The sequence below is a fragment of the Sesamum indicum genome, linkage group LG3, assembly GCF_000512975.1.
Source record: "Sesamum indicum cultivar Zhongzhi No. 13 linkage group LG3, S_indicum_v1.0, whole genome shotgun sequence".
Lineage (NCBI taxonomy): Eukaryota > Viridiplantae > Streptophyta > Magnoliopsida > Lamiales > Pedaliaceae > Sesamum > Sesamum indicum.
In genome coordinates, this window is record NC_026147.1 from 10,193,541 (window position 1) to 10,218,668 (window position 25,128).

Genomic DNA, 25,128 nt, shown 5'->3' on the forward strand with positions numbered 1-25,128 from the left:
GAGCTAAACTTTTCTTATAGTCACTAGAAATCAAATATGATGTATGTGACATTTGAGTTGTGATGAAATTACTTTGAAATTTCTTTTTCAATGGAGTTATTTGAAAGTTTTAATTAATGAAGGGATCTATTTGTTATACGGAAGCAAATGTGAAAATACTAAATATAATTTTTTAAACCTTATGGAAAGAAAAATATACTTACAAATCATCCATTGTCGTCAATTCATCGCTTAGACAGTGTTGCGTATACATTTTTTTAAAAAATAGAAAAGAAAGAAATACGTTGTTACTAAGAGAACCAACATTGCACATACTTAGTAATTGCCAGCAAATTTATGTGAATTGACAAAGCAGCAACTTGCCACATAATTATATTGCATTTTTATTGTTATTTGATAGGTCATGTGAGAGTGTTTATTAGAAAACTGTGAATATTTTGTGGGGGAGGTGGTACTCAAATCAACCTAAAGATATGTTTCAGAAATAATAGACAAATTACAAAACAATAATTGACCTACCAATAAAACCATATACTAACTATACAATTAATAAAGATTTTAATCGATGATTTGAAATATAGGATTGTAAAATAATTTTGTAATTTTTGATATTTTACAACTTTGATCCTTTCGATGTCAAATGTTGCAAAAATTATCGAGATTAATCATGTGCTCCTTGTGGTTTTGATATTTTTATCCTTTATGTTTTTAGGAGATGCAAAAGACTCCTGTAAGTTTTTGATATTCTAAAAATTTGATCGTTCCAGTATCGAATTTTGTGAAAGTTTTCAGAATGAACCATGTACCACATCTTTTTTTTTTAATTTTTCATCCGTGTTGGCAAAAGTGAACTAATAAGAATAAAAATCCCAATTTGATTAAACCACACGAGGCCACATAATTTGTTCTGATTATTTTTGCAAAATCCAACAATAAAAGGATCAACATTGCAAAATTTGAAAAAAAATATTTCTATTTTTTTGCGATTCTAGAAAGACAAAAAAATAGAAGTATCAAAATATCAAAATTATCAAAAACACAAAAAAAATATTTAAGCCTTGAAATATATAAGTAACTAACACAAATATATACACTATTATATTTATTATTTAATTTTACTACGATGGGATAGAGAAAATTAAACGTGAGTTTAATTTCAAATGAGTACCTGTCTATCGATAAAGAGACAAAAAAAAAAATTTAATTCTTGATCACAGAAATTCATGTTACAATTATTAATGTTTCATCAAAAATAAATATGAATTATCAACAACTTTGATTTATCACTGTGCTATTATTAGTGGCAAAAATTACACATAATATTGTCAAAATACATAATAATTAGTGATATATGTACACTGACAATAATTATTTATTGTCACTTGATTGTCATTATATATGTCATTAATTCTTTAAATGTACAAATTTTATAGTAGTAGTAGTAATAATAATAATAATAATAATAATATAAATAGTTAAAAAAAATAAAATTATCAATTTATTTTTTTCTCAAATATTTAATTAGCAGGACGTTTGAAATGGTTAGTATTTTATATTGGATTGTTGTATATACTAATTGACAATCTACAGGCTGTCAACTTGTTTGTGTCCATTAATATTAATTATAATAAGCAACTGGCCATTACTATTTGCAGCAGTATATGGAGACCGTTGCAAAGGTAGTTGAAATGACGAAAATGTATTTGGATCTGTTTTTAGAACAGCGTAATCAAATTGGATTTAGTTATTTTTGTAACACGTATAGGTATAGTTGTACTCCAATATAGGAGAGGTATTTGAAATACTATTTGAAACGGCCATTAGTTATGGTGTAATGGTTATTGTATCGATCTTTGTATTTTTTTTTTCAACTATTTTTTTAGCGATTTTTGTAACTTCTTATGCGTACTTGTTTTTATTTTTGGCACTATATTTGTTATTACTGTTTACAGTACTTTTTTTAATAATTATTTTCAAAATTAATAATTATCTTTTACACGGTATTTATAACAGCCACGTATAAAAAGCAAAAAATACTTGGGATCACAAATGGTGGCTTTCAACAGTCTCTTATTCCTCGGCTTCAACGTTATAATCTCTTCGTCCATTTCGTTCAATCATCTCAATGAACTTGGAACTATTGTCTTTGTCCGAGGATACATTGGGGGGTCCTCCAACTCAAAAACAAGGGCAGCCTCCTCTCTGTAAATAAATAAATAAATAATAAAATTAAAAAAAAATAAATTTAGCAAAAATTTTTGCCACGTAAGTTATGCAAAAATGAAAAACTTAGGGAAAATTGCCACGACAACAATATGGCTGGAATTTTCAATTTAAGTTCTTCACATGCAATTTATTGGTTAATTTAACAAATTTTGGCTATTTTTGTCTTCAATGTGCAAAAGTTTTTATTTATAGGACAAAATTATTAAAATAAATTTTATATACAATGAGAAATGCCGCCTCTAAATTTATAGGATTAAAATTATAATTTTTCAAATACTTTTTACAAAGTTTATATGATGACATTTGATGGGGATATTATCAAAGCACGAAGGTCGAAGCGTATGGTCGCATGCTTAATCGCTAATAGGGTTGAACAGAGGACATTTAGGAGGTCGCGTGTTGTGGACGCATGGTTGATCGCGGGTTGGAGTGTACCGAAGACATTAAGAAGATCGCACGGGGAGGTAGTGGTCGAAGATCGTGACCAAACGTGGGAGGTAGTGGTCGAAGATCGTGACCAAACGTGGGAGGTCGTGGTCGAATATCGTGACCAAACGTGGGCAAAACATGGCTTTGCTTATTGGTCGCGTAGAAGATCTCAGGTCGAGGCAAGAAAAAGACATTAACAAGGTCGCAGATCTGCTTGATGACGTCTCAAATCGGGCCCCATAAACCCGAGTCCGACCCGTATTCTCCATCGGACAGGTGTCCAGAGGAGACACCACTAAGTCACTGCGTAAGCATGCCTGATGCCGACACCTGTCCCACAGGAGGGTCCCATCTTCATACGCCTATAAATACCCTAAGTCCACCCTGAGAGAAGGTACACTGTTCACCTACACTTATATTTTAGGTCGCTGAATATTCCTTTCGATCTCAACGTCTGACTTAGGCATCGGAGCGTCGTCGTCAGGACGAACCCGACTAGCCTTGTGTTTTATTTCCAGATAACAGGTCCAACTCGGTGACGTGGGTGGTCGAGATCATTGATCGAGGTCGAACGTGATCGAGGCGGATCAGTTTGGCGCCGTCTGTGGGAACGATTTTGGAGATAAAACATAAAACCAAAAACATGGATAGATCGGAAGGTGGTAGGCGAGCCATTGAAGAGACCCCGAGAATGGGGAATGAAAGAATAGTCCAATTGACTCAAGGAGAATTACAACGAATGATGGAGGAGGCTAGCAGAAATGCCATTTTGGCATATGAAAGAAAAACACAACCCGCTGAAAATGAAAATGCCCGACGAAGAATGGTACGGGAAAGAGAGACCGAGCGGATTTCTGATGGGATGAGTAGGAGAGCTCCCGAGAGGAGACGCGCGGTTGCCCCTTCTGAAGTGGGGTCTAGTTCACAAGGTGGATGGCGGAGACGAGAACCCGCGATCTCGAGAGCGGATGTTGACAGTGTAGGTAGACAGATCCATATACTGGGGAAACAGATTGATGAATTGAAGCGAAGAGGAGAATTAGTCACTCAGAACAAGAACTCACCATTCTGTAATAACATCTTGAGTGAGGTCGTAAACGCGGCTTTTAAGATGCCTGACTTGCCAAAGTACGACGGTTTAAAGGACCCGCAAGAGCATGTGTCTGCATTCGATTTGGTAATGAACCTTTATGGACCATCTGATTCCATAAAGGCAAAGTTATTCGTAACCACCTTAACAGGAAAGGCGCAGGAGTGGTTCACAAGTTTGCCCGCTGGGAGCATTAAATCGCACGAACAGTTGGTACAGAAGTTTGTTTTTCATTTTGCTAGCAAGAGGAAACAAAAAAGATCTGCAACATATTTATTCACCATCAGGCAAAGGGATAATGAGACCTTGAACAATTTCATGGGGAGATTCAATAATGAGACTTTAGAGGTTCAAGATTTGAGAATTGACATGATGGTGAGTATCTTGATTCATGGGCTGAAAAAAGGACCTTTTGCTTCCGCTCTAGCCAGAGACCCACCCACCAATGTAGAGCAGTTAATGCGCCTGGCGCAGAAATACATAAATGAGGAAGAAATGAACGCTATGAAAGATGGTGAATGGTTGGGAGGAGGCAGAGGTCGTGATCACGACCAAGGAAAAGAAGGGAGCAAGCAGAAGCTGGATCGAGGTCGAGATATGCGAGGACGCGAAGAGGAAAGACCTGCCCAACCAAAGTACCACAAGTACACGCCGTTAATTACCTCTAGAGAACAAGCGACGAAGATGATCGAGGATAGCAATCTGCTACAGTGGCCTAGTAGAGCTAGAACGTCAGGCAGAAGAGATTCTAGGGAATATTGCAAGTTCCACAGAGATAGAGGACACGACACGGAAGATTGTCACCAATTGAAGGATGAGATCGAAAGATTGATCCGACAAGGGTACTTTAGAGAGATCGTGTTCGAGGCAAGAGATCGTGGTCAAATATCTCCAAGAAGGTCGCATGGCATGTCATCGAGCAATGAGAGATAAGAGCTCGACAGCATAGAAGGAGATAGACGCTGTCGCTAAAAAGGATGACTTGGGAAAGTGGGTACGCAAGTATTTTTCTTATTTTCATAAGTGGATGTTAACTCTTGCAGGAAAAGTATTACTTTGCTTACATTGCAAATTATGGATTACGTATATAATTGCAATGTTAGAGAATATCCGCATCTATGTGACTGTTTGTATGAAATAAATAGCTCCTTTTTGAGTAACTTGCATTGCAATAAAATAATACGCTAGCTGCAAAAGGTGTAACTGTGAAAAAAGCCCTCCAAATACGTGACCTGAAAAAGGTGCGACCAGGCATTTGAAGACCACTAATATGCAGCCTGAAAAAGGTGCGACCTTGTGTCTGAGAAAGATCATTCGATCTGGGAAAGATTGCAGGATCTGCAAAAGATCACAAGATCTGAGAAAGATCATTCGATCTGGAAAAGATCGCAGGATCTGCAAAAGATCACAAGATCTGAGAAAGATCATTCGATCTGGAAAAGATCGCAGGATCTGCAAAAGATCACAAGATCTGAGAAAGATCATTCGATCTGGGAAAGATCGCAGGATCTGGTGTCTGAAAAAGACCCAGCAAATGCAACCTGAAAAAGGTGATCATGCGTCTGAAAAAGACCAACAATGTGCGATTTGGTGTCTGAAAAAAGACCCAACAAATGCGACGTTCGGATTACGAAGGGTGACGTTTCAATTACCAAGAGACCGTTAGAACTTCAAACCTTAAGTGACGTAAGAAGATGGGAGATGCGACCCAGTGAACTGTCGTCCGACCTTCGTTAAAGAGATTTTAAACTTCTCCCAATGCAATAAATTACATTTGGAAGAAGTGGGGGAGTTGTGATGGGGATAATCAAAGCACGAAGGTCGAAGCGTATGGTCGCATGCTTAATCGCTAATAGGGTTGAACAGAGGACATTTAGGAGGTCGCGTGTTGTGGACGCATGGTTGATCGCGGGTTGGAGTGTACCGAAGACATTAAGAAGATCGCACGGGGAGGTAGTGGTCGAAGATCGTGACCAAACGTGGGAGGTAGTGGTCGAAGATCGTGACCAAACGTGGGAGGTCGTGGTCGAATATCGTGACCAAACGTGGGCAAAACATGGCTTTGCTTATTGGTCGCGTAGAAGATCTCAGGTCGAGGCAAGAAAAAGACATTAACAAGGTCGCAAGGTCAGGTCGCAGGATCGCATGTAACACATTGTGGCTTGATGACGTCTCAAATCGGGCCCCATAAACCCGAGTCCGACCCGTATTCTCCATCGGACAGGTGTCCAGAGGAGACACCACTAAGTCACTGCGTAAGCATGCCTGATGCCGACACCTGTCCCACAGGAGGGTCCCATCTTCATACGCCTATAAATACCCTAAGTCCACCCTGAGAGAAGGTACACTGTTCACCTACACTTATATTTTAGGTCGCTGAATATTCCTTTCGATCTCAACGTCTGACTTAGGCATCGGAGCGTCGTCGTCAGGACGAACCCGACTAGCCTTGTGTTTTATTTTCAGATAACAGGTCCAACTCGGTGACGTGGGTGGTCGAGATCATTGATCGAGGTTGAACGTGATCGAGGCGGATCAACATTCATAGAGTAAATATTATACTATAATGTAGTGTATATATATTTAACACTCCACGAATAATATTTCCATTCCATTTCAATTTTATTTGTAAGCAATTCACAAAATTGTTTAATAGTGTTTTCTTTTTTTTAATGATAAACGTACCTTTTCAATTATGGGAAAAGTATTATTTTAGTCTGCTAAGTATGTCTAATTTTAATTTTAGTCCGATAACTATGTTTATTTTTGTTCAGATCCAGTAATTTACGAAATTGCTTACTTTTAGTCCTCTGGCAGATTTTCGGATAATTTTACCCCTATGCAACTTTTGAAAGACAGTTTTAGTCCGTATGTACTCATAGGGGTAAAATTATCGAATTAAAATTAAAAATTAGACATACTTAGCAAACTAAAATAATACTTTTCCCTCTCAATTATCTTATTCACAAGCATGGTAAAAATATCTGCTCAAAATTCTTGTTCTTTATATATACTTAAGGACGATATGGATCGATGGCAATATTTTTCTTTAATTTCATATGTGTTATAGCAAGCCCTTTTATTTCCTTTTCGTGTTTGCTGCAAATGGCACAACCATCTTAATTAACTAAATCTTACCATTTGTTGTATATTCATTTTGGATCTTGTACAAAATTAATTTACTTCTATATTAAGAAGGAATTAATTAATGAAAATATAATTCAATTTATAAAAAATATTTAGAAAAATGAGCTCCTAATTTAGATTTACGTACATTTAATTCATTGAGATTTTGGTTCCGATAACATAAAAAGTTGATGAAATATTAAATAAATAAAAAAGTATATAGATATCATTTGTTCTTCCAAATTCATTACTGGTCATATAGCATTCTCTAATTACAAAAAAAGTGTTAGGTATTATAAAATTTTTGGGTCGGGATAGGTCATGATTAGAGTTAAGCTGAACACATCATTGTTCAAATTTTTTAAATTATTATCGAGTTTCAAAAATTACAATTGGATTTGATTTTATTATTGATGTAATCAGCTCAAACAATTTTTAATGGGATCAAATACGTGCGAGTCGAGCTTAAAAGTTTATAGAATAAAAAAATTTTGTTCAAATTTGATCCGTTAAATTTAACGAAACGAATTCAAATGATTTTTTATCGAGGATTTCAATGAAAATATCAAATAATTTAATTCATTTTTAGTTCTAGGTCGAGTTATTTATTATAATGGGTTTGGCAGAAAGTCAACATAAGAACTCGTAGCTAGGGGTAAATTTGACTTCTACATTAACTACTTTTATTGATGAAATATGTATATATTAAAATGTCTTCAAACGTATTTATTAAATTCATAAAATAATTATTTTTTAATTAATTTGCTTTATCAATAAATTTTGTTAATTTTATCAATTTTCATACATTATTCAGTTTATTTCTTCTCTTTTATTTGATTAAATAAATATAATACCCAACTATATCAAATTATAAGAACATGCACCAAGTAAAATACCTATTGATCAATAAATATTTATATATGTATATATATTCACAAAACATCTTTTTGCATTTTTTTAACCATAAAAATCTATATTTTTTCACTAAAGTATAAGTCTGAAAAACACAGGGTGAATAGCAATTTATCCCCCTGTAATATTAAAAATGAGCAGATTACTCATTATGAAAAAAATATAGCAATTTACCCCTTTACTTTTAAAAATGAACCAATTTACCTTCTTATACAGGGAAGTAAATTACTTCAATTTAAAAAAAAAAGGGAGGTAAATTATTATATTTTAAAAAATAAAGGGAGGTAAATCGCTATTTATTTTTTTCATAAAGGGATAATTTACTCATTTGCGATATGACAAGGGAATTGTTTGCATTTTTCTCTTAAAATACGTATTTAGATGATTAGATGAAAGAGAGAGTATCCATAAATAATCATTTATATATATGTATTTTAATGTTGATTTACTTTCCAAATAAAGTGAGAGTCAGAGAAATCATTAATCAATAAGAAATTAAAAAAAAAATTAGAAAAGTGGAGTAAATTTTATGATAACCAAAAGTTATCCTTTAATAATGTACCAACTGGTAATAATTAGTTACAGCTCTGCACTCATTATTCATGACTTATTAACTTCCACAAAATCACAATCAACTACACTTCTTAATATACAAATTATAGAGCTAATTAATTCTAATTATTCCCTCCAATTGAAATAACTTAGGAATTAAGAACAGCGTGCAGGAACTTGACCAGGCCCAACAAACTCATTGTCGGCATTCGAACAAGACGCCGTCGTTGGTTCTCCTGTTCTCTTCATAATCAGATCAAGCCCCACGAACTCTATGTTCTGGCATGGCCTGCTCTTGCTGCACTGAAGATTCACTGCAACTTCGGTTGCTGATGTCCCCCTCACGTTTATGAACTTCACATCTTTGATCCCAACGTCTGACTCTCCCTATACATAAATCAAGATATCAACATCAATATTTTGATTGTTCTTGTTCAAATTTGTCGGAAGAGTACCTATTGTTGCGAAAAAAACGTTATGTATGTACCTTGCGGCTGCAAGAAGAGTGGGGGCAATAGTACTGGTCGATGATGATAGGGTTTTCGACGTTGTTGACCTTAATATCTGCGAATGTGACGTTGGAAACACTGACCGGCATTGAAGAAGGTGCCCATGTCTTAACCCTCAAGCCGTTGTCAGTGTCACTGAAAGTACAATTCTTGACGGTTATTCCCACAACATCTTCCTCGTTTTTGTACTTTCCTAAGCTTCCGATGCTGATCCCGTGGCCTGGCCCGCACCAGACTGATGTGATGTTGATGTTTGTACTCCCATCCCCCATGGATATGCAGTCGTCTCCTGTGGAAATACGAGATGCTGTGATCACAATGCCGCTGGACTTTCCAATGTGGATTCCGTCAGTGTTAGGGCTGTCCACTGGGGCTATTATGTCCAAATTCTTCAATAGCACGTTCTCACACTTGTGTAGGTTGAGATGGAACATCTTGCTGTTTATTGAATTTATGCCTCTAACCACAGAATTTCTTACATTATGAAACTTTATCGACTGTTACACAATAAAAACATAACGAAACAATGTTAATATAAACTATTTAACTTCCTTTTGGACAAATTCTAAATCAAACATATGACTTCAAGTAAAATTACAAGTTAACTAATAACCAATCACAATGCAAATATTACGACCATTGCCAAATATTACAACCAATCACATGTACGTGTAAATGTAGAGAGATAATCATCAAGTGCTTACCGTTGGGGGTTTCTTGCAAGCCAAAGATTTATCACATTCATTGCGCGGCCACGCTGACTCTCCATTGCCATAGAACGTGCCATTTCCAGAGATCGTCAAACGATCAACCTCATCAAACAAGATCCAATAGTCTTCATCAAGTGAAGGATCAGAAGAAGCTCTTATGGTTCCTTTGGTTTGGAAAAACGTCTCCCCATTGCATGGCCCTTCAAATGTTGCACCACTAACAAAGAAAGTTCCCGATGGCACTGCCACTACACCTCCATCAGTTGCGCATGCACCCTTCCATGCATTCAAGAACGCCTATACATATTGCAATACGATAATACATCACTCGAACACAAACATATGTACGTACAAGAATACATAGATGTGTACATACACATGCATATATATATGTACTATAAAGTACATCAACATGCATGCACGTGTTTGTGCATTACATGTATATAGATATGTACACGTATACGTGCACAAGCTTATAAAATACGTATACAACTAGGTTACCTTGCTACTATCGGTTTTTCCATCGGTGACGGCACCGTAATCCGTCACTGTGAAAATCTTGTTTTGGCCTTGAACATAGCTAATAATGCTCAAAAAGCAAACGAGAGAAGCCCAAAGACAGAAAACCCGCATTGAATCCATATACATTGAGTGTGAATTTGTGTATATTTATGATGAAATCCGTCTAAGTGTTTGCAGTGAGAAATGAACAAGAAATGCACACCATTTATACAGTAGAATTGAGGGTTGTTAGTTCTAATTAAGCTGAAATATTGAATATTAAAGAAGGAGAATCTCATCATTATTGCACTTGTGAACAGATTAATTAATTTTTTATCTTCATTGCTGTGGTGGAAATGTTAATTGCCTTCTCTAACTTTAACTCTAAAGTGTTCACTCCTATGTTAAAAAAAACAAAAACTCTAAAGTGTTCAGTTCTATCATAATACCCAAAATCTAAGTGCATTTTCGGGTCCCTTTTTACAAGGAAATTGAATCTGGCGGATTTCGTTAATTAAAAAAATATCATATATATGTAATTAAATAAATATGTTATAATTCTAATAAATACAATGTTTTTAATTAAAACTTATTTTATAATCACTGCTGATGCGAAATCTAGGAATATTAGCGGTTATTTTGCGCCATCTCTGACTTGTTTTCTGAATACGTGATGGGAACGTATTAATTTTTCTAATTCTTGTTACGTAATTATGCAATATATACTAGTGTGATTAAGTACTGATCATCAAAACTTTTTAGTGGGCGTAATTTGAACTCCTAAACAAGTTTACTTCTCAAATTATGATGATTATTATTAATAATCTCAATTTATTTTGTAGAAATCTTGATTTTGCAGCAGTCAAGTGCTTGACCTTTGATTGGTGGTGGACATAAATTTTAACTCATAACGAGTTTCGTTTAATTTAAATCACTTGTATGATAATGATAAATTATATAATAAATACAGTACGTGATCTTATTACAGAATTATTAGGTAGGTTTAATTATAAAAATTTCTTCCAATAGATTATATTGTGGTCCAGTTTGACTAAAGAGTGAATCTTTTGATGATTGTCTTAACCTTTTGACTTGGTATCTTGGTCAACGCATGTCGTCCATTATTAATTACTTCCCTTTTTAGTTTTCATTTCATTTATTACTTTTTTTTTTTACGTCAACTTAAAAACATATCACTTTAAGGTGCATAGTAAGTAGGATCGATTCAGAATCGGCACGAAATAAATAATTAAATCATAAAAATTTATATATAGAAAAATAATAGTTAAAAAATATATAATGAACTTAAATAATAATTTGACTAACACTTACAATAATAAACTTAGATGATAATAAATTAAAAAAGAACTTAAAATAAATTTTGAAAAAAAAATAGAGTATCAAAGGATTAAAGTACTAAAAATTTAGAATTAGAACAATAAAGATAAAATTTTTTAGAGTTTCAAAAGTAAAAAAAAAAAAAAAAAAACTATTATAATAGTCAACTTAGAAGAATAAAATAAAAACTATATGCATGCATTATTAAGAAAAACCCAGGTGGTCCTAGGTCACTGGGCTAGGCTGGTCCTAGGTATTGTATTCTGGGATTGGCCCCATTTCAAATGGGTTTGGGTCGAGCCAACCCAATTTTTTTATTAGTTTAATTAGATCCTAAGTTGGGTTAGTCCAGCCTAATTGATTGTGCATCTTGAATATTATTATAGTAAAATTCTATTTTTATTATTTGAATTCTTTCTTATTATTATCTTTTTTTTTTCCTAATGGCAGTTGATAGGTTTGTCATGGTAAAAGACATTTTTCCTCCTTTTATTAAGAATGGGACTTAGACTCCCACTTCCTCATGGTTGATTGACATTGACATTATGTAAAAATATGTCTAAGTGGTTGATAAATTTGCATATAAAGAATTTAACTCAATTATAAATCTCTTTACTATTTGTTTGGATAAGTTCTGACAGATTTTTCATATTTTCTTGACAACCATCTACTGTTTACTTTTTTCACATTATATATATGATGATATTTGTTTGGATAAGTTCTGACAGATTTTTCATATTTTCTTGACAACCATCTACTGTTTACTTTTTTCACATTATATATATGATTATACTATTTTATTTGAAAACACTACGAAAAAAGGTACAATTTGGCACGGTTAGGACACCCCTTCTAAAGCCCCTTCCATCTAGGAACAATCTTTGGAACACTTAAGGAAGGGATATTGAAAGATGACGTTAGGTGGAATATTTTCTTTGGGTTATAAATTTGGAACGGTATAACCGTCCCAAGTTGAGTTCCAAACTAACATTTACTAAACCCATTCTAAATTCCGTGCCAAAATGGTAATGAAAAATCATTGAACACATTTTGGAACACCATATTAGATTTAGGAATGGACACAACGTAACTGTTCCTATGTCTGTTGCAGAATATGTCCCAAAATTGACAGTTCAAAAATGTATTCTTAAATGAGGTATAATTTGAAACGGTTATTGGACACTTTTAATCAAATGTACCAAAAATTGTTCCAAAATATGAGTTTAATTTAAGAAGCAATATGTTTCTAAACCATTCCAAAATGTGGTACAATTTGGAACAGTTCCCTTAAATTATTTCCAATGTGTTACTAAGTTTGTTCCAACTGATCATGAATGGTTATATTACAACGGTCCAATAAAATCGTTTAAAAAACCGTCTCAATGGCCGTTCCAAAAGTAGGATTTGACGAAAATTTTTTATGTTTCTATGCCCGTTCCTAAGATCATTTCAATTTTTTCTATATAAATGTGTTCCTCTCTTTCTATTTAATCTCACTATCTTCTTCAATTCTTCTTATTTTCTCTCTATTTCTAAATTTCTCTCAAAAATTTTTATACTCTCACTATCCTACTTTATTTTTGTACTCTTGTTCGTGAATTATGTCTCGAAACGTTGATATTTGGAGTTAATTTAATCAGATAACAATTTTAACCCTTTATTTGTCAATTGATTATATGTTTGGTATAATTTTATTATAATTAATTAAATTTAATATTATAATAATATATATATGTGTGTGTGTGTAGGACTAATCATCATGTTGAGATAGTTGGGAGATGGATGTATGAGAAGAACCTTCTGAATAGGGCGGGTTTTACTCCAGAGTTTCAGGATGGTGTTGCTGCATTTTTAGAATGGACGAAGTGTCAACATCTATATATGGATGGTGAGAAAATTAGGTGTCCTTATCGGAAGTACAAAAATGAAGTTTTCAAAACCATGAACGAGGTAAATTTCGACATATTTATGAAATATTTTATGCCAAAATATTATAATTGGACTTCTCATGATGAGGAGAGGGTGCAAGAGTATCTTGAGGCCGTGAAGGCGACTCCATTGCGGGAGGAGCAATATCCCATTTCTCATGTTATGCATACACATTGGGGTGATGCGACGCAGATGGATTAATTGCAGAGGATGGTTTTTGATGTTGCCGAGCCAGCTGTCTGGTCTTCTAATTATAACCATAATGGTGTGCCTGATGATGGTACGAAGTCTGTCCTACTGATACAGGGTCTAGTTTATATTATGGTAGGGGCCCCTATGATTATGTATTTGGGTTGGCGATCGGTTTCACAATGTAGTGCATGCTGCCGAGCCGCCGTTGTGGAACGGTTGTACCCAATCTCAATTGGGGGGTGTAGCTGAGTTGGTGAATATCAACACCGAGGGTCATATTTCTCAACATATATATGATCCAATATCACGGTGGGCTGATCATATATTGCCACGCAATCACACCCTACCACAAATTACTATAGTATGAAGAAATTGATAAGAGACTTGTGCTTACCTGTTGAGAAAATTGATGCGTCTAAGAATGACTACATGTTGTACAGGAAGAACGACATTGATCTGAACTACTGCTAGTTTTATGGACAAACTATGTACAAGCCGACCAGGAAGCGAAATTCTAATCGCAAGAAGATACCATATGCCATTCTTAGGTACCTGTCGATTACCCCTCATCTGTAGAGGTTGTATGCTTTAGAAGCGACTGTCGAGTAAATGCTGTGGCATGCCAACTATTAGACGGAGGAGGGGTCCATGTGTCATCCGCCTGATGCAGAGGTCTGGAGGCATTTTGACCAGACATATCTTGATTTTGCAGTAGAGCCCCATAATATTAGATTGAAATTGTGCACAGATGGCTCGCACCGCACAGGCAGTACGGTCGTACGTACTCGTGTTGGCCCGTTATACTTACACAATACAATCTCCTCCCTAGAATGTGCATGAGTTCAGAGTATATGTTCCTAACTATGGTGATCCCCGGTATCTCTAATCCGACACGTCTCATCAATGTTTACCTGGAACCATTGATCGAGGAGTTGCAGAATTTGTGGCATGTAGGTGTACTGATGCACGACAATGTGAAAAATGAGATATTCCCAATCGAGCCACATTGATGTGGGCTGTGAACGACCTACCTGCTTATGTGATGACGTCTGGATGGAGTTTCGTAGGTGTTATGGGGTGTTCAATTTGTATGGAAGACACACGTGCATTCTACCTGCAGAATGGGAGGAGGGCGAGCTACTTTGACTGCCATAAACAATTCTTCCCCTCGGACCATCCCTACCGTCGGAACAAGAAAGCATTCATTAAGAATCGAGTAGAGAAGAAGGTTGCACGATCAAGATTGTGGGAGAATAGATATGCAAATGGGTTGAAGAGTTTAATCCTGCGGTTGAAGTACTATTGTCACTCTCGGACGGATACGGTACAGAGCATAAGCGGACAAAGAAAAGCATCTTTTGGGAGCTCGAGTACTGGTCGACCTTTCTGATACGACACAATCTTAATGTCATGCACATTGAGAAGAATGTGTTTGACAATATATTCGATATCGTGATGGATATAAAAGAAAAAATGAAGGATACTTTGAATGCAGGAAAGGGTCTCAAGATCACATGTAATCGATCGAAGCTTGAGGTGGATGAAAAAAGGCTGAACGTTATACCTAAAGCAGTATATACCTTGACCAAAGAGCAGAAGAGGAGATTTCTGAGTGGATGAACTGTTCCAAATTAATCTATAACCGTTCCAAATACAATTACTAATTAGTATCTAATATGTGGTCCAAAATTGTATAAATCGTTTCCAATGTTATTACTAAAACAGTTCTACGAATGTGTTTCAAATTAAATAACCCGTTGCAAAAAATTGTTCCAAACACCAATCCTAAATTTTATCCCAGCTAAAAAAAAAAGTAGTTCGAAGGCCTTTGCACATAGATAAAGAGTATGCTTCTCCCTGTTAGGGGCATGGAATTCAAGTAATTAACGGAGGGCCGCATTTTGATGTAGATTTTCTATATAATTGATAAACAACGGGCTCTGGAAGGATGCTTATATTATTTTGGAAGGAATATATTAATTCTGAATGGGATTGGCATTAAGGAAAATCCAATGAGTGTCGATTTAAACTAGTGTGACTTCTATTTGCATATCTACGAGTTGCCATTGAATAGGATGAATTTGGGAATAGCGACTCACATTAGAAACAAGCTGGGAATATTTCGAGATATGAAGATGGATGACGGAGGACAGAGGATAGAATTCAGGTGCTTCGCTCCAAATTTTCAAAGCAATTCAATAATCTACTGAAAAGAGCACTGAAAATCTGTACGGTGTTCTTCACGTATGAATGTCTTAAGGAACAAAATGAATTACTCTCCTAGTTTTGCACTTGATTTCAGAGAGAAAAACCAAGCGAAGGCTGTGGAGTTTAATTAACTCCGTCAGGGCTCGAATTGTCCAAGGGGCCCCCAACTCCTAACAGTTTCATGGTAAGATATTCATAGTGATTGCAGCCCTTTGCCAATCCGGTTCCTCGTCCACCAGTTGTAGTCGTCTCTTCAAAGCCCAAATTGCGTCAGAATAGAGTTCAATAACATCAGCGCCATGCCTCTTTTCCTACTAGCACTCTCTGTCTCCTATCTCTCCCAGATCTCTGTGTCTTGTGATTGTGAACTATAGTGGAACATTAACTAGAGTTGAATTCAATAGCATCTAGGTCCTAATTGTATAAACAAATAGGGGTTTTCCAAAACCCCCACCTAAGCATAGGTGGCTTTTCCTAAAAAACAAAAAAAAAAAAACAAAAAAAAGTGATGATTAACCAAATAAAATTACTAAAATAAATAAACTCCATAAAGCAGAATCAAACAATATAACTCATAAGCCAAGGTCGAAAAGGCTACTTCCCAAGCACGACATCGATAACGCCAAAACACACCATGGAACATAGATAACTAAACCTCACCCCTCATTACCCGTCGAAGATTGGCAGCCGCCAGCCATAGTCCTCGGCCAAAGAAGTGTAAAACAATTAGGACTCCTATGAGGAGAGAACTTAGGACTCCCACGCAGAGAGAATAAAATTCCTTTGCCTTCAAAATATTTAATTTCAATCTGAATTATAAGTTGTTAATTGTTGTTATTTTGAATTGGATTGTATATTTATTTTAAGATTGTTTTTATTTCCTCTGCTTCTAGCTTAATCAATCAATATATTAAGTTTTGATATGCTTCACATATATCTATATCTATACTATATATAAAAGAGTGAATCATCGCCTAAGCAATTGTTCCCATTGTAAAAGACATTCATATCCTTACTTAAATAGTTATTTTAATAATAAATTAAAATTAGTTGTAGAAGAATAAATTCTATGAAAAGAAATTAGTACTTCTAATATCTTTGAACTACTTAGACAACAACAAATATATCTATGTAGTTGAGAGGAATTAGAACTGCTAAATAGTTTTCTTTTTATTTAGAACTTTGTCTTTTTTAACTAACTTTTACATATTAGTAAAAAACAATTTAAGCAAGGGTAAAAATATCTTTCTTACAAGTTTCTACATATATATAAAGTCAAATTTTTACTAAAAGATTAATATAATATTTATAATAATACTAAAGTCGCCAATAATATTCCCTTACAAAACTTGGTCACAATTTTGAATTTAAAAAGATTAATACCTATCAACTTCATAATATTTACAGTTGAGAGTTGGCCAAATAGAACATTTCTTACAAATATATAAATTCAAAATTTTACTAAAAGATTAATTCAATATTTACTTATAAAATTGTCATTTAAAAAGTTAAAAAAGAAAAAGGGATAGTAAAGAAAAAAAGACTTTTTTTTTTTTTGTTACTTCTACAAAGAAACTATCATAATTAGATTCAAATAAAATAATTATTTTTTTTTACTTGAAGTGAATTAATTTAATTTGTAAATCTTATATTAGAGAAGTTAGAATACTAATTACATACTAAGTAAAACCTACTTTAACAAAATTCTAATACGGACAAGGGCGGGATAAATGCAATTTTGATCCTCTAACATAACTACTTTAGCGGTTTTGGTTCTTAAATAATTTTAAGTTGCAATTTTGATTCTTATACTATTAAGTTTTTGACAGTTTTGATCCTTCCGTCAAACCAACTCTTAAATTTAACGGATCTTGGAACGTGTGAAGCACATAAGCGCTTGAAGAGAGAAGCACACCATTTCTGAAGATTAACGTTATTCTCACTCATTCTCTGCCCTTCGATCTTCTCCCTCACTCTCTGCCACACCATTCGTTTTTTTCTCTCAATCTCTGCCAATCGCTCAGTCAAGACGGTCGATCGTCGCCTCTCATGCTCGTTGCTGTTTGCAATCGCTGCCGCTTGCTGAAGCTCGTTGCGTCGCCTTCGCTGGCCACTGTTCGCACTCGCTGTCGTTTGCTGCTCGTTTGTATATGAACTTTTGACACACATTCCACTATTCATTGTTGACTTACCGACGTTGTGACATTTCGTCTGGAAGTTGTACCCATTCATAAGATAGCAAGGCACCGACGTCACTTCTGCACTTGGACCCCAATAATGACACTTCATGAGCTTGTTCTCCGTGTAGTTCAACATGGGACGTACCTGCACGTCCATTTATTAATTAATCAGATATTTTGAACTTGGACATAATGTATTTTTAAAAAATCAAAATAAAAAAAATGGATTAAAGTTACATGTCGTTTGAACTAATCCTTGAACTCAGTCAACACAAGTCGATCAACAATTAGGTCGGTCGAATGGTGGTGCTGGTACAGTTCGTTCAGGTATGATCGTAGATTTATTAATCAGATAAATGATATGTATATACATAAATACACAAATTAGCATATATGTATATTGAAAATAACATCGTATTCATAATATGGAATGATTACTTCACAGTAGGTCAAAATGTACGTCTCAATGATGTGTCGTTTTGGTCCACTAAGCCATTTCTTCTTCAAGGCACCACTTGCCTTACCAGAATAGTTGAAAATAGACATCTGAATCCAGCATCACTGCTCGTGCACTCATCATTTCTACGAGGCATGCTTCGTTTGGAAGGCACGTCTAGCTCAAAGTACTATGAAGAAAATAAATCAATTTCTTCAATAATGTATGCCTCGGCATGTTCTTTACTTTTCACATTTTTCTTTAACTTATGTAGGAACCTTTCAAATGGATACATCCATGTGTATTGTACTGCCCCCCTACGCCAGCTTCATATGGCAAATAAACAATAAGGTGCTCCATTGAGTCGAAAAAGTTAGACGAAATATCTTCTTAAGGTTGCACAGTATGATGGCAACACTGCTTTCTAACTTATGCAGCTTGGCAACACCAAGCATAGTCGAGCATATGCTTTCAAATAAAAGACTAACCTCCGTTAAGGCAATCCATACATGCTCGGAAAGCATCTCACGAAAGGTGGTCGGGATCAATTTCTACATGAATACGTGATAGTCATGGCTCTTCATGCGTGCATCCATAATTCCATCATGTCAACGTAACAGGCTAGGTTAGACGCGTAGCTATTAGGAAAATTAAGGCCACAAATCCATTCAAATATCCTCCTCTTCTACTCCTTCGTCAGGGTATAGACTGCTTTAGGCATAACGTTCAGTCTATGTTTGTCCAACTTAAGCTCCGGGCAATTACAGATGATTTTCAAATCCGTCATGCATTCAAATTATCCTTCGCCTTTCCTTTGACGCCCATGACCGTGTTGAATATATTGTCAAACACATTTTTCTCAATATGCATGACATCAAGGTTGTGCCGAATCAAATGCGTAGCCTAGTATAGAAGATCCCAGAAGATGTTTTTCTTTGTCCACTTGTCGTCGCTATTATAGCCGGAAGATAGTGTCAACAGCATTTCAACAGCAAGACTAATGTCTGCAACCCAATCCAGGATCTGGTCTCCTGTCAGCCTCTGACGTGCAACTTTATATTCGACAGAATTTTTTGTGAGGGCTTTCTTGTTCCTTCGATAGGGATGGTGCTCAAGGAGAAATTGTCTATGGCAGTTAAAGTAGCTTTCCTACCGTGCTACAAATGGAATGCTCGTTTGTCATCCTCACAAACCGGGCAACCCATAACACCAACGGTAGTCCACCCAGACGCTCTCATAGGCGAGTAGGTCGTTCACAGTCCACATCGACATCGCCCGCATGATGAATACGTTGTCGTGGCATTATCGTACATTTGAACACCCACATGCCATAATTGCAGCAGCTCTTCGATCAACGATTTCAAGTACACATCAATCAGACGCTTTGGATTAGAAAGGCCAAGGATCATCACCGTCAGAGAGATGTAATCAGAACTCATGCACATACTAGGGGGGAGATTGTACGGTGTAATAATAACGGGCCAATATGAATAAGTACGATCGTACTGACTGTGAGGGGCAAAACCATCAGTACAGAGGCCCAGCCGAATATTACGCAACTCTTCTGCAAAATCGGGATACGTCCGGTCAAAATATTTCCAAGCCTCGGCATCGAAGGGATGACACATAGACCCCTCCTCCGTCTAATGTGTGGCATGCCACCTCCTGTGCTTGACAGTTGCCCTCGAAGAATACAACCTCTGCAGACGGAGAGTAAGCGATAGGTATCTAAGAACGGTACACGGGGATTTCTTGCGGCGTGGATCCTGCCCTCCAGTCGGCTTATACCTAGCATCCCCACAAAACTTGCAGTACTCCAAATCAACGTCGTCCTTACCGTATAATATGCTGCTTCTTCATGCTATAGTAATCTCTCGTTAGGGTGTGACTCGGAGGCAATATTTTATTAGTTCATTTAAATATTCAATCATATGATCGCTCAAAAATATGACGGTCCAGCTTAGTATCCATCAACTACGGACGACCCACAATAGGCCTAACAAGTGCTTTACTATTTCTTACACCCATCAAGACTAGCATATACTCCCCCACCTTTATTGAGGCAAACCATCAAACACATAGACACTCTCCTCTAATGACGACAATACTTACATTAAGATTCGTACAACATTTTAATTCATAAAATTTTTTAAAAATCTTAATTATAATTAATATATTGTTCACACAAATATCTTGACTTGTTTATCATAAAAATAGGGACTAGCGAATTGTGTTACTTGTTAGAGCCGTTATATTGAGGAGATATTTTCAATTTTCAAGAAAATGATAAGGTATTTGTAATTATAAAATACCTCAAAAAAGGTGACCATAATTTATCATAGATTATAGTATAATACAATTAATATTTTTATTTAAAAAAACTTGTAAATCACACATTGAAATAAGCCAATTATATATATATACAACACAAATGTGTAACAGAATATCTACACCACCTTTACAAGAGGTTTCTCGAGAGATTTAAAATGTTGCAATAATTGGAAACAGAGTTATGGGAATATTGCACGTACAGAAAGGGCTCTCCTCATTTCGGACCTGTATCTCCTACAATTCCAAAACCAAGAAACAAGAAAATGTTTCATTGTCATGAATCGGGTTCTAATTGCACAGTGAAAGAAAAACAACAAGAAAAGAAGAAAAGAAAAGGCGCCGGTTGTCCGAAATCCAGTTAAAAATCTGTTGCACTCGATTCAAACAAACAATAACATGTCCTTCCTCGGACGACTTCTACAAGGAAAATTTCATATAGTTTACCTATCCAGATATCACTGCATGCTGACAAAGTCTGGCACCTCGATCTTTCCAACTATCTCATAAGAGTAAACTTCACAAATTAGAACGTCGTCTGATCCCATTTATATAAAATGATCACATCGATTTCCCTTTTAAACTCCTACCAGCTCTAACCATTTTGACACTTGATTTTTTATGCATGTACTGTAATTCTTCACATGTGATTTAAGGGTTTTTCTGGGATTTGTTCGAGGAATATAAGGATGGGGGAGATTGATACGAAACCAATCGAATCAGTTCAAACTGCACTCTCTTTCTTCGGACACAGAAACGACCAGCAGAAGACTAGCACTCCTACCAAAGATGATGTAAGTTCTGTTGGTTTTTGTGTATGCGTTATTTGGAAATTCTAAATAGATTTAATTTGATCAAATTTGAATAAATTATATGCCAAATATAATATAGTTACTGAGTGATTGATGTACGGTTTAAAAAGAAAAATATATCATACTTGCTACATGATTGATTTGGTTAGATAAGACCTAATTTGGATAAAAACTTTTCATATTACATGTGAGTGCTGAAAACATTAGTAGGTGTAAACTAGATGCAAGAATACGAAGAATAATGTGTTAGAAAATACAGGGTTTACGTGGTTGGGAGAATGAATTCTTCACAGATCCAATGATAGCTGAAAGTTTTATTATTACAGGATATAAATTCAGGCAATTTTGACATAAGACTATCATTATTATTACACATATATTCTTAGACATTTATCGCGGAGTTGGATTTTGAAAAGTTGAGCGGATCAAATGAAACAGGCTCCACTGTGACAATATCCACAAAAAAAATTTAACTTGGACTTTTTAATTACAAATCATGTTGTATCTCTATTCAATTTAACATATGATCGTCAAGGGTATCAAGATTATGTCATTTATTTTATTGAATGAATGACTGTGCATGTAGTGTGTATTAAATGAAATAGAAGATCTAAAGTTGTATTTGGATTGAAAGATTTGAAATCAATCCTTAATAATATGAATATTTTTGAATAATTTCAAATTTTAAGGATTTCAAATTTTCTATTCTAATCTTGAACTATTTTTTGATGAATATGGATGGATTTCAAATTCTGTTCAAATTGAGTTATTTAAGATCTTTTCTCCAAATCTAACTTTCGAATCCAAATTCATCAATTCAAATACACCCTAAGGTTGCATTTGTATTGATGAATTTGAATTTGAAGGAAGTATTTGGAGAAAGTATATCAAATGATTCCATTGGTGAAAATTTGAAATTCTATCAATATTCAATAAAACATAGTTCAAATCTAAAATTGAAGAATTTGAAATCCTTTAAATTTGCAATTATCTAAACTAATTCAAAGAATTTGTCATTAAGAATTTGAAATCATAAAATTTAGAATAACCATCCAAACAAATTATTAAAAATTTGAAATCTATCCTTCAATCCAAATACAACCTATTAGAATTTGGAATAGAAAATCCAGACTGAAAAATCCCTTAAAAAAAAGCCTAAAAATAGTCACCGTGATCTTTTAACGTGGGAGACAGTAAAGTTTTCCGTAAAAGTTTAGGAGTTGCATTACTCTTTTTATTTTTTTAAGGAGAATTTTGTCTCAATTATTGTTTCTACATGGGTAAAATGTAATAAACCAAAGTTGAGGGGTGTAATTATACATAAGAACAACATCCCAACTCCTAACACAAAGTTAAATTGCAATCTTTCTAACAGCAAGAAATAGAGAAAGAAAGGGAACTGGAAAGCCTGGAGAAAGAATTGGCGAACATGAAACTTCAACTGGAGGCAAAGGACTCGGCATACAAGCAAGCCCTTCTCAAGCTAGACCACCATCAGAAAACAGCTGATGAGCTCTCAATCTTGCTAAGGAAGTCCGATTCTCAAAAGGACTACTACATCGGTGAATCCCGAGAAGCCAATGCACGTATAAACGAACTCGAATCCGCCCTTGAGCATTTGGCCCGTCAGCTAGCGGAATCTGAAAACGTTAAAGAGCAGCTCTCGCACGTTACGAGCGAATTAGAATTGACACGGGGCCAGCTGCTGAACATGGAAAACGAGCTCGTTGTTCTGCAAGAGGCGAAATTGGAGTTGTTAGTGCAAGCGCAGGCGACGGAGAGGACCTTGTCTGAGGAGAGACTGAAAACAGAGGAGCTTCTGAGACAGGCTTCAGAGATGAAAGAAACTATTGTGCATTTGAAAGTACAGGCTGTTGAAGTAGAACGAGAAAACGCAGACGTTTTATCAGCGAAGGACGCTGAGCTAGAGTCATTAGCAAAAGCAGTATCCGAAACGAAGGAGCAACTTGAGTCTGCAGTGAAGAAAGTAATGATCATGCATGATTTGGAGAATCAGCTCATGGAAAAATCGGCTTATATCGATTCATTGCAGCTGCAGCTTAATGTAGCGAACGAGCTGCGTGCATCGTCTGAAAAAGCTGCTTCGGATGCTGTATCTGAACTAAACAAGCTGAAAGAAACTATGGACCTGCACGAGAAGAAGAACTCGGATCAGGCAGCTTACATTGGCTTACTGGAGATGGAGCTGAAAAAGTTGACGGCAGAGCTTGAAAGCGCAAAAGCTGAGGCCTCCGGCCTGAAGGAGTCTGTGGAGAGCACGAAAACAGAGCTGGAGAAAGCTATAGAAAAGGAGAATGATGCTCAGGTCGAGATAGCAATGCTGAAGTTTGAGCTGCACAAAGGGAGGTCGAAGCAGGCTGCTGCCGAGGCTGCTGAGGCAAGAGCGCAGAGCGAAAAAACAGCACTATATAATGCACTCCAGCAGATGGGATTAGAAGCAGAGGAAACCATGAGAGAGAACAGAGTGCTGAAGGAATTAGCCATGAAATCAGGAGACGAAACAAGCACAGAATCACACAAAGTTGAGGAGACATCGCATGAAAATGGGAAAGAGATGGAGGACATGAAGAAAGAGCTGGAAGCCGCAATGACAAAGATCGGAGAGCTGAGGACGAGAGCGGAGCAAGCGATCAGCAGGGCTGAGGCAGCTGAGAAGGCGAAAACGGCAATGGAGGATCATATCCAAAGGAGGAAGGAGCGTAAGGAGAGGAGAAAGGCAGCCATAGCTGCTCTCCGGGAGGAATCATTTCCGAGAGATTATGATAGTAGTGAGAGTGTTAAGGATGATTCTTCTTCCAAGAACTATCAGCCTCTTGGTAAAGTACTTAACATGAGATTCTGAGTTTTCTGGGATTGAGAACTTCTCTTTAGTTATGCTGTTTTAAACATGGATTCATACATATAATGCATGTAGTCGATGTTCTATCACATTTTCGTGTCGACTTATATGTGTGTCAAGTGATCAACTTGTGTCAAAAGTGTGGCCAAATACAATAATACATGTATACACATATTGACATCAGAATACAACACCAACATGTGATGGGAGATCTTTTACTGATTTGTTGTCTTGCTATCTCTTTTTTGTAATCTCGTTTTTCATCTGATAGCATAGATACACTCATCTGGGATTTTCAATTGAGAATACTACTTGTCGATTTCTGGCTGGAATCAATAGGAGGGTATCGTTGTCCGAGACTGTATTTGTATAGAAGGATTTAGATTTGAGAAATAAATATTAATTTTTGAATGATTCGTATAAGGAAAAAAAAAAGAAAAATGAAAGCTTTTGTAACATAAAATTATGCAAACAAATTCATTTTATTTATTATTATGAATTTGAAATCGTTTTTAACTCGAAACCAATCCATCCAAACATAATATGAAAATAATTGATGATCATTAAAATCTTATGGCCTCCACTAGAAAATATTATGTTTTTTTTAATGGTTAATTATTATGATAAACAGGAAAAAAAACTATAGTAAATACTAATCAAGGATAGCTATACTTCCTTTCTTTGACGTTTGGTGTAATTACACGTAAGTTTCTTGTGGTTTGAGAAATTACATTTAGTACCCATGAGACTTGCTTCCGTCTAACAAATAAATTCCTTCGTTAGTTAAAAT

The 25,128-nt window shown here is 35.6% G+C and overlaps 2 protein-coding genes across 2 annotated transcripts; one reads left to right on the plus strand and one right to left on the minus strand.

Annotated features, from left to right (window-relative positions):
- LOC105158101 (exopolygalacturonase-like) lies at positions 8,451-18,059 on the minus strand. Its single transcript, XM_011074738.2, has 5 exons — positions 17,638-18,059; positions 10,056-10,134; positions 9,549-9,851; positions 8,823-9,341; positions 8,451-8,722 (listed from the first exon to the last, which is right to left on the minus strand). The coding sequence occupies exons 1-5, from the start codon at positions 18,057-18,059 to the stop codon at positions 8,492-8,494; spliced, it is 1,554 nt and encodes a 517-aa protein (XP_011073040.1). The 3' UTR covers positions 8,451-8,491.
- Positions 21,237-24,547, plus strand: LOC105158102 (paramyosin-like). Its single transcript, XM_011074740.2, has 2 exons — positions 21,237-21,460; positions 22,854-24,547. The coding sequence occupies exons 1-2, from the start codon at positions 21,356-21,358 to the stop codon at positions 24,339-24,341; spliced, it is 1,593 nt and encodes a 530-aa protein (XP_011073042.1). The 5' UTR covers positions 21,237-21,355; the 3' UTR covers positions 24,342-24,547.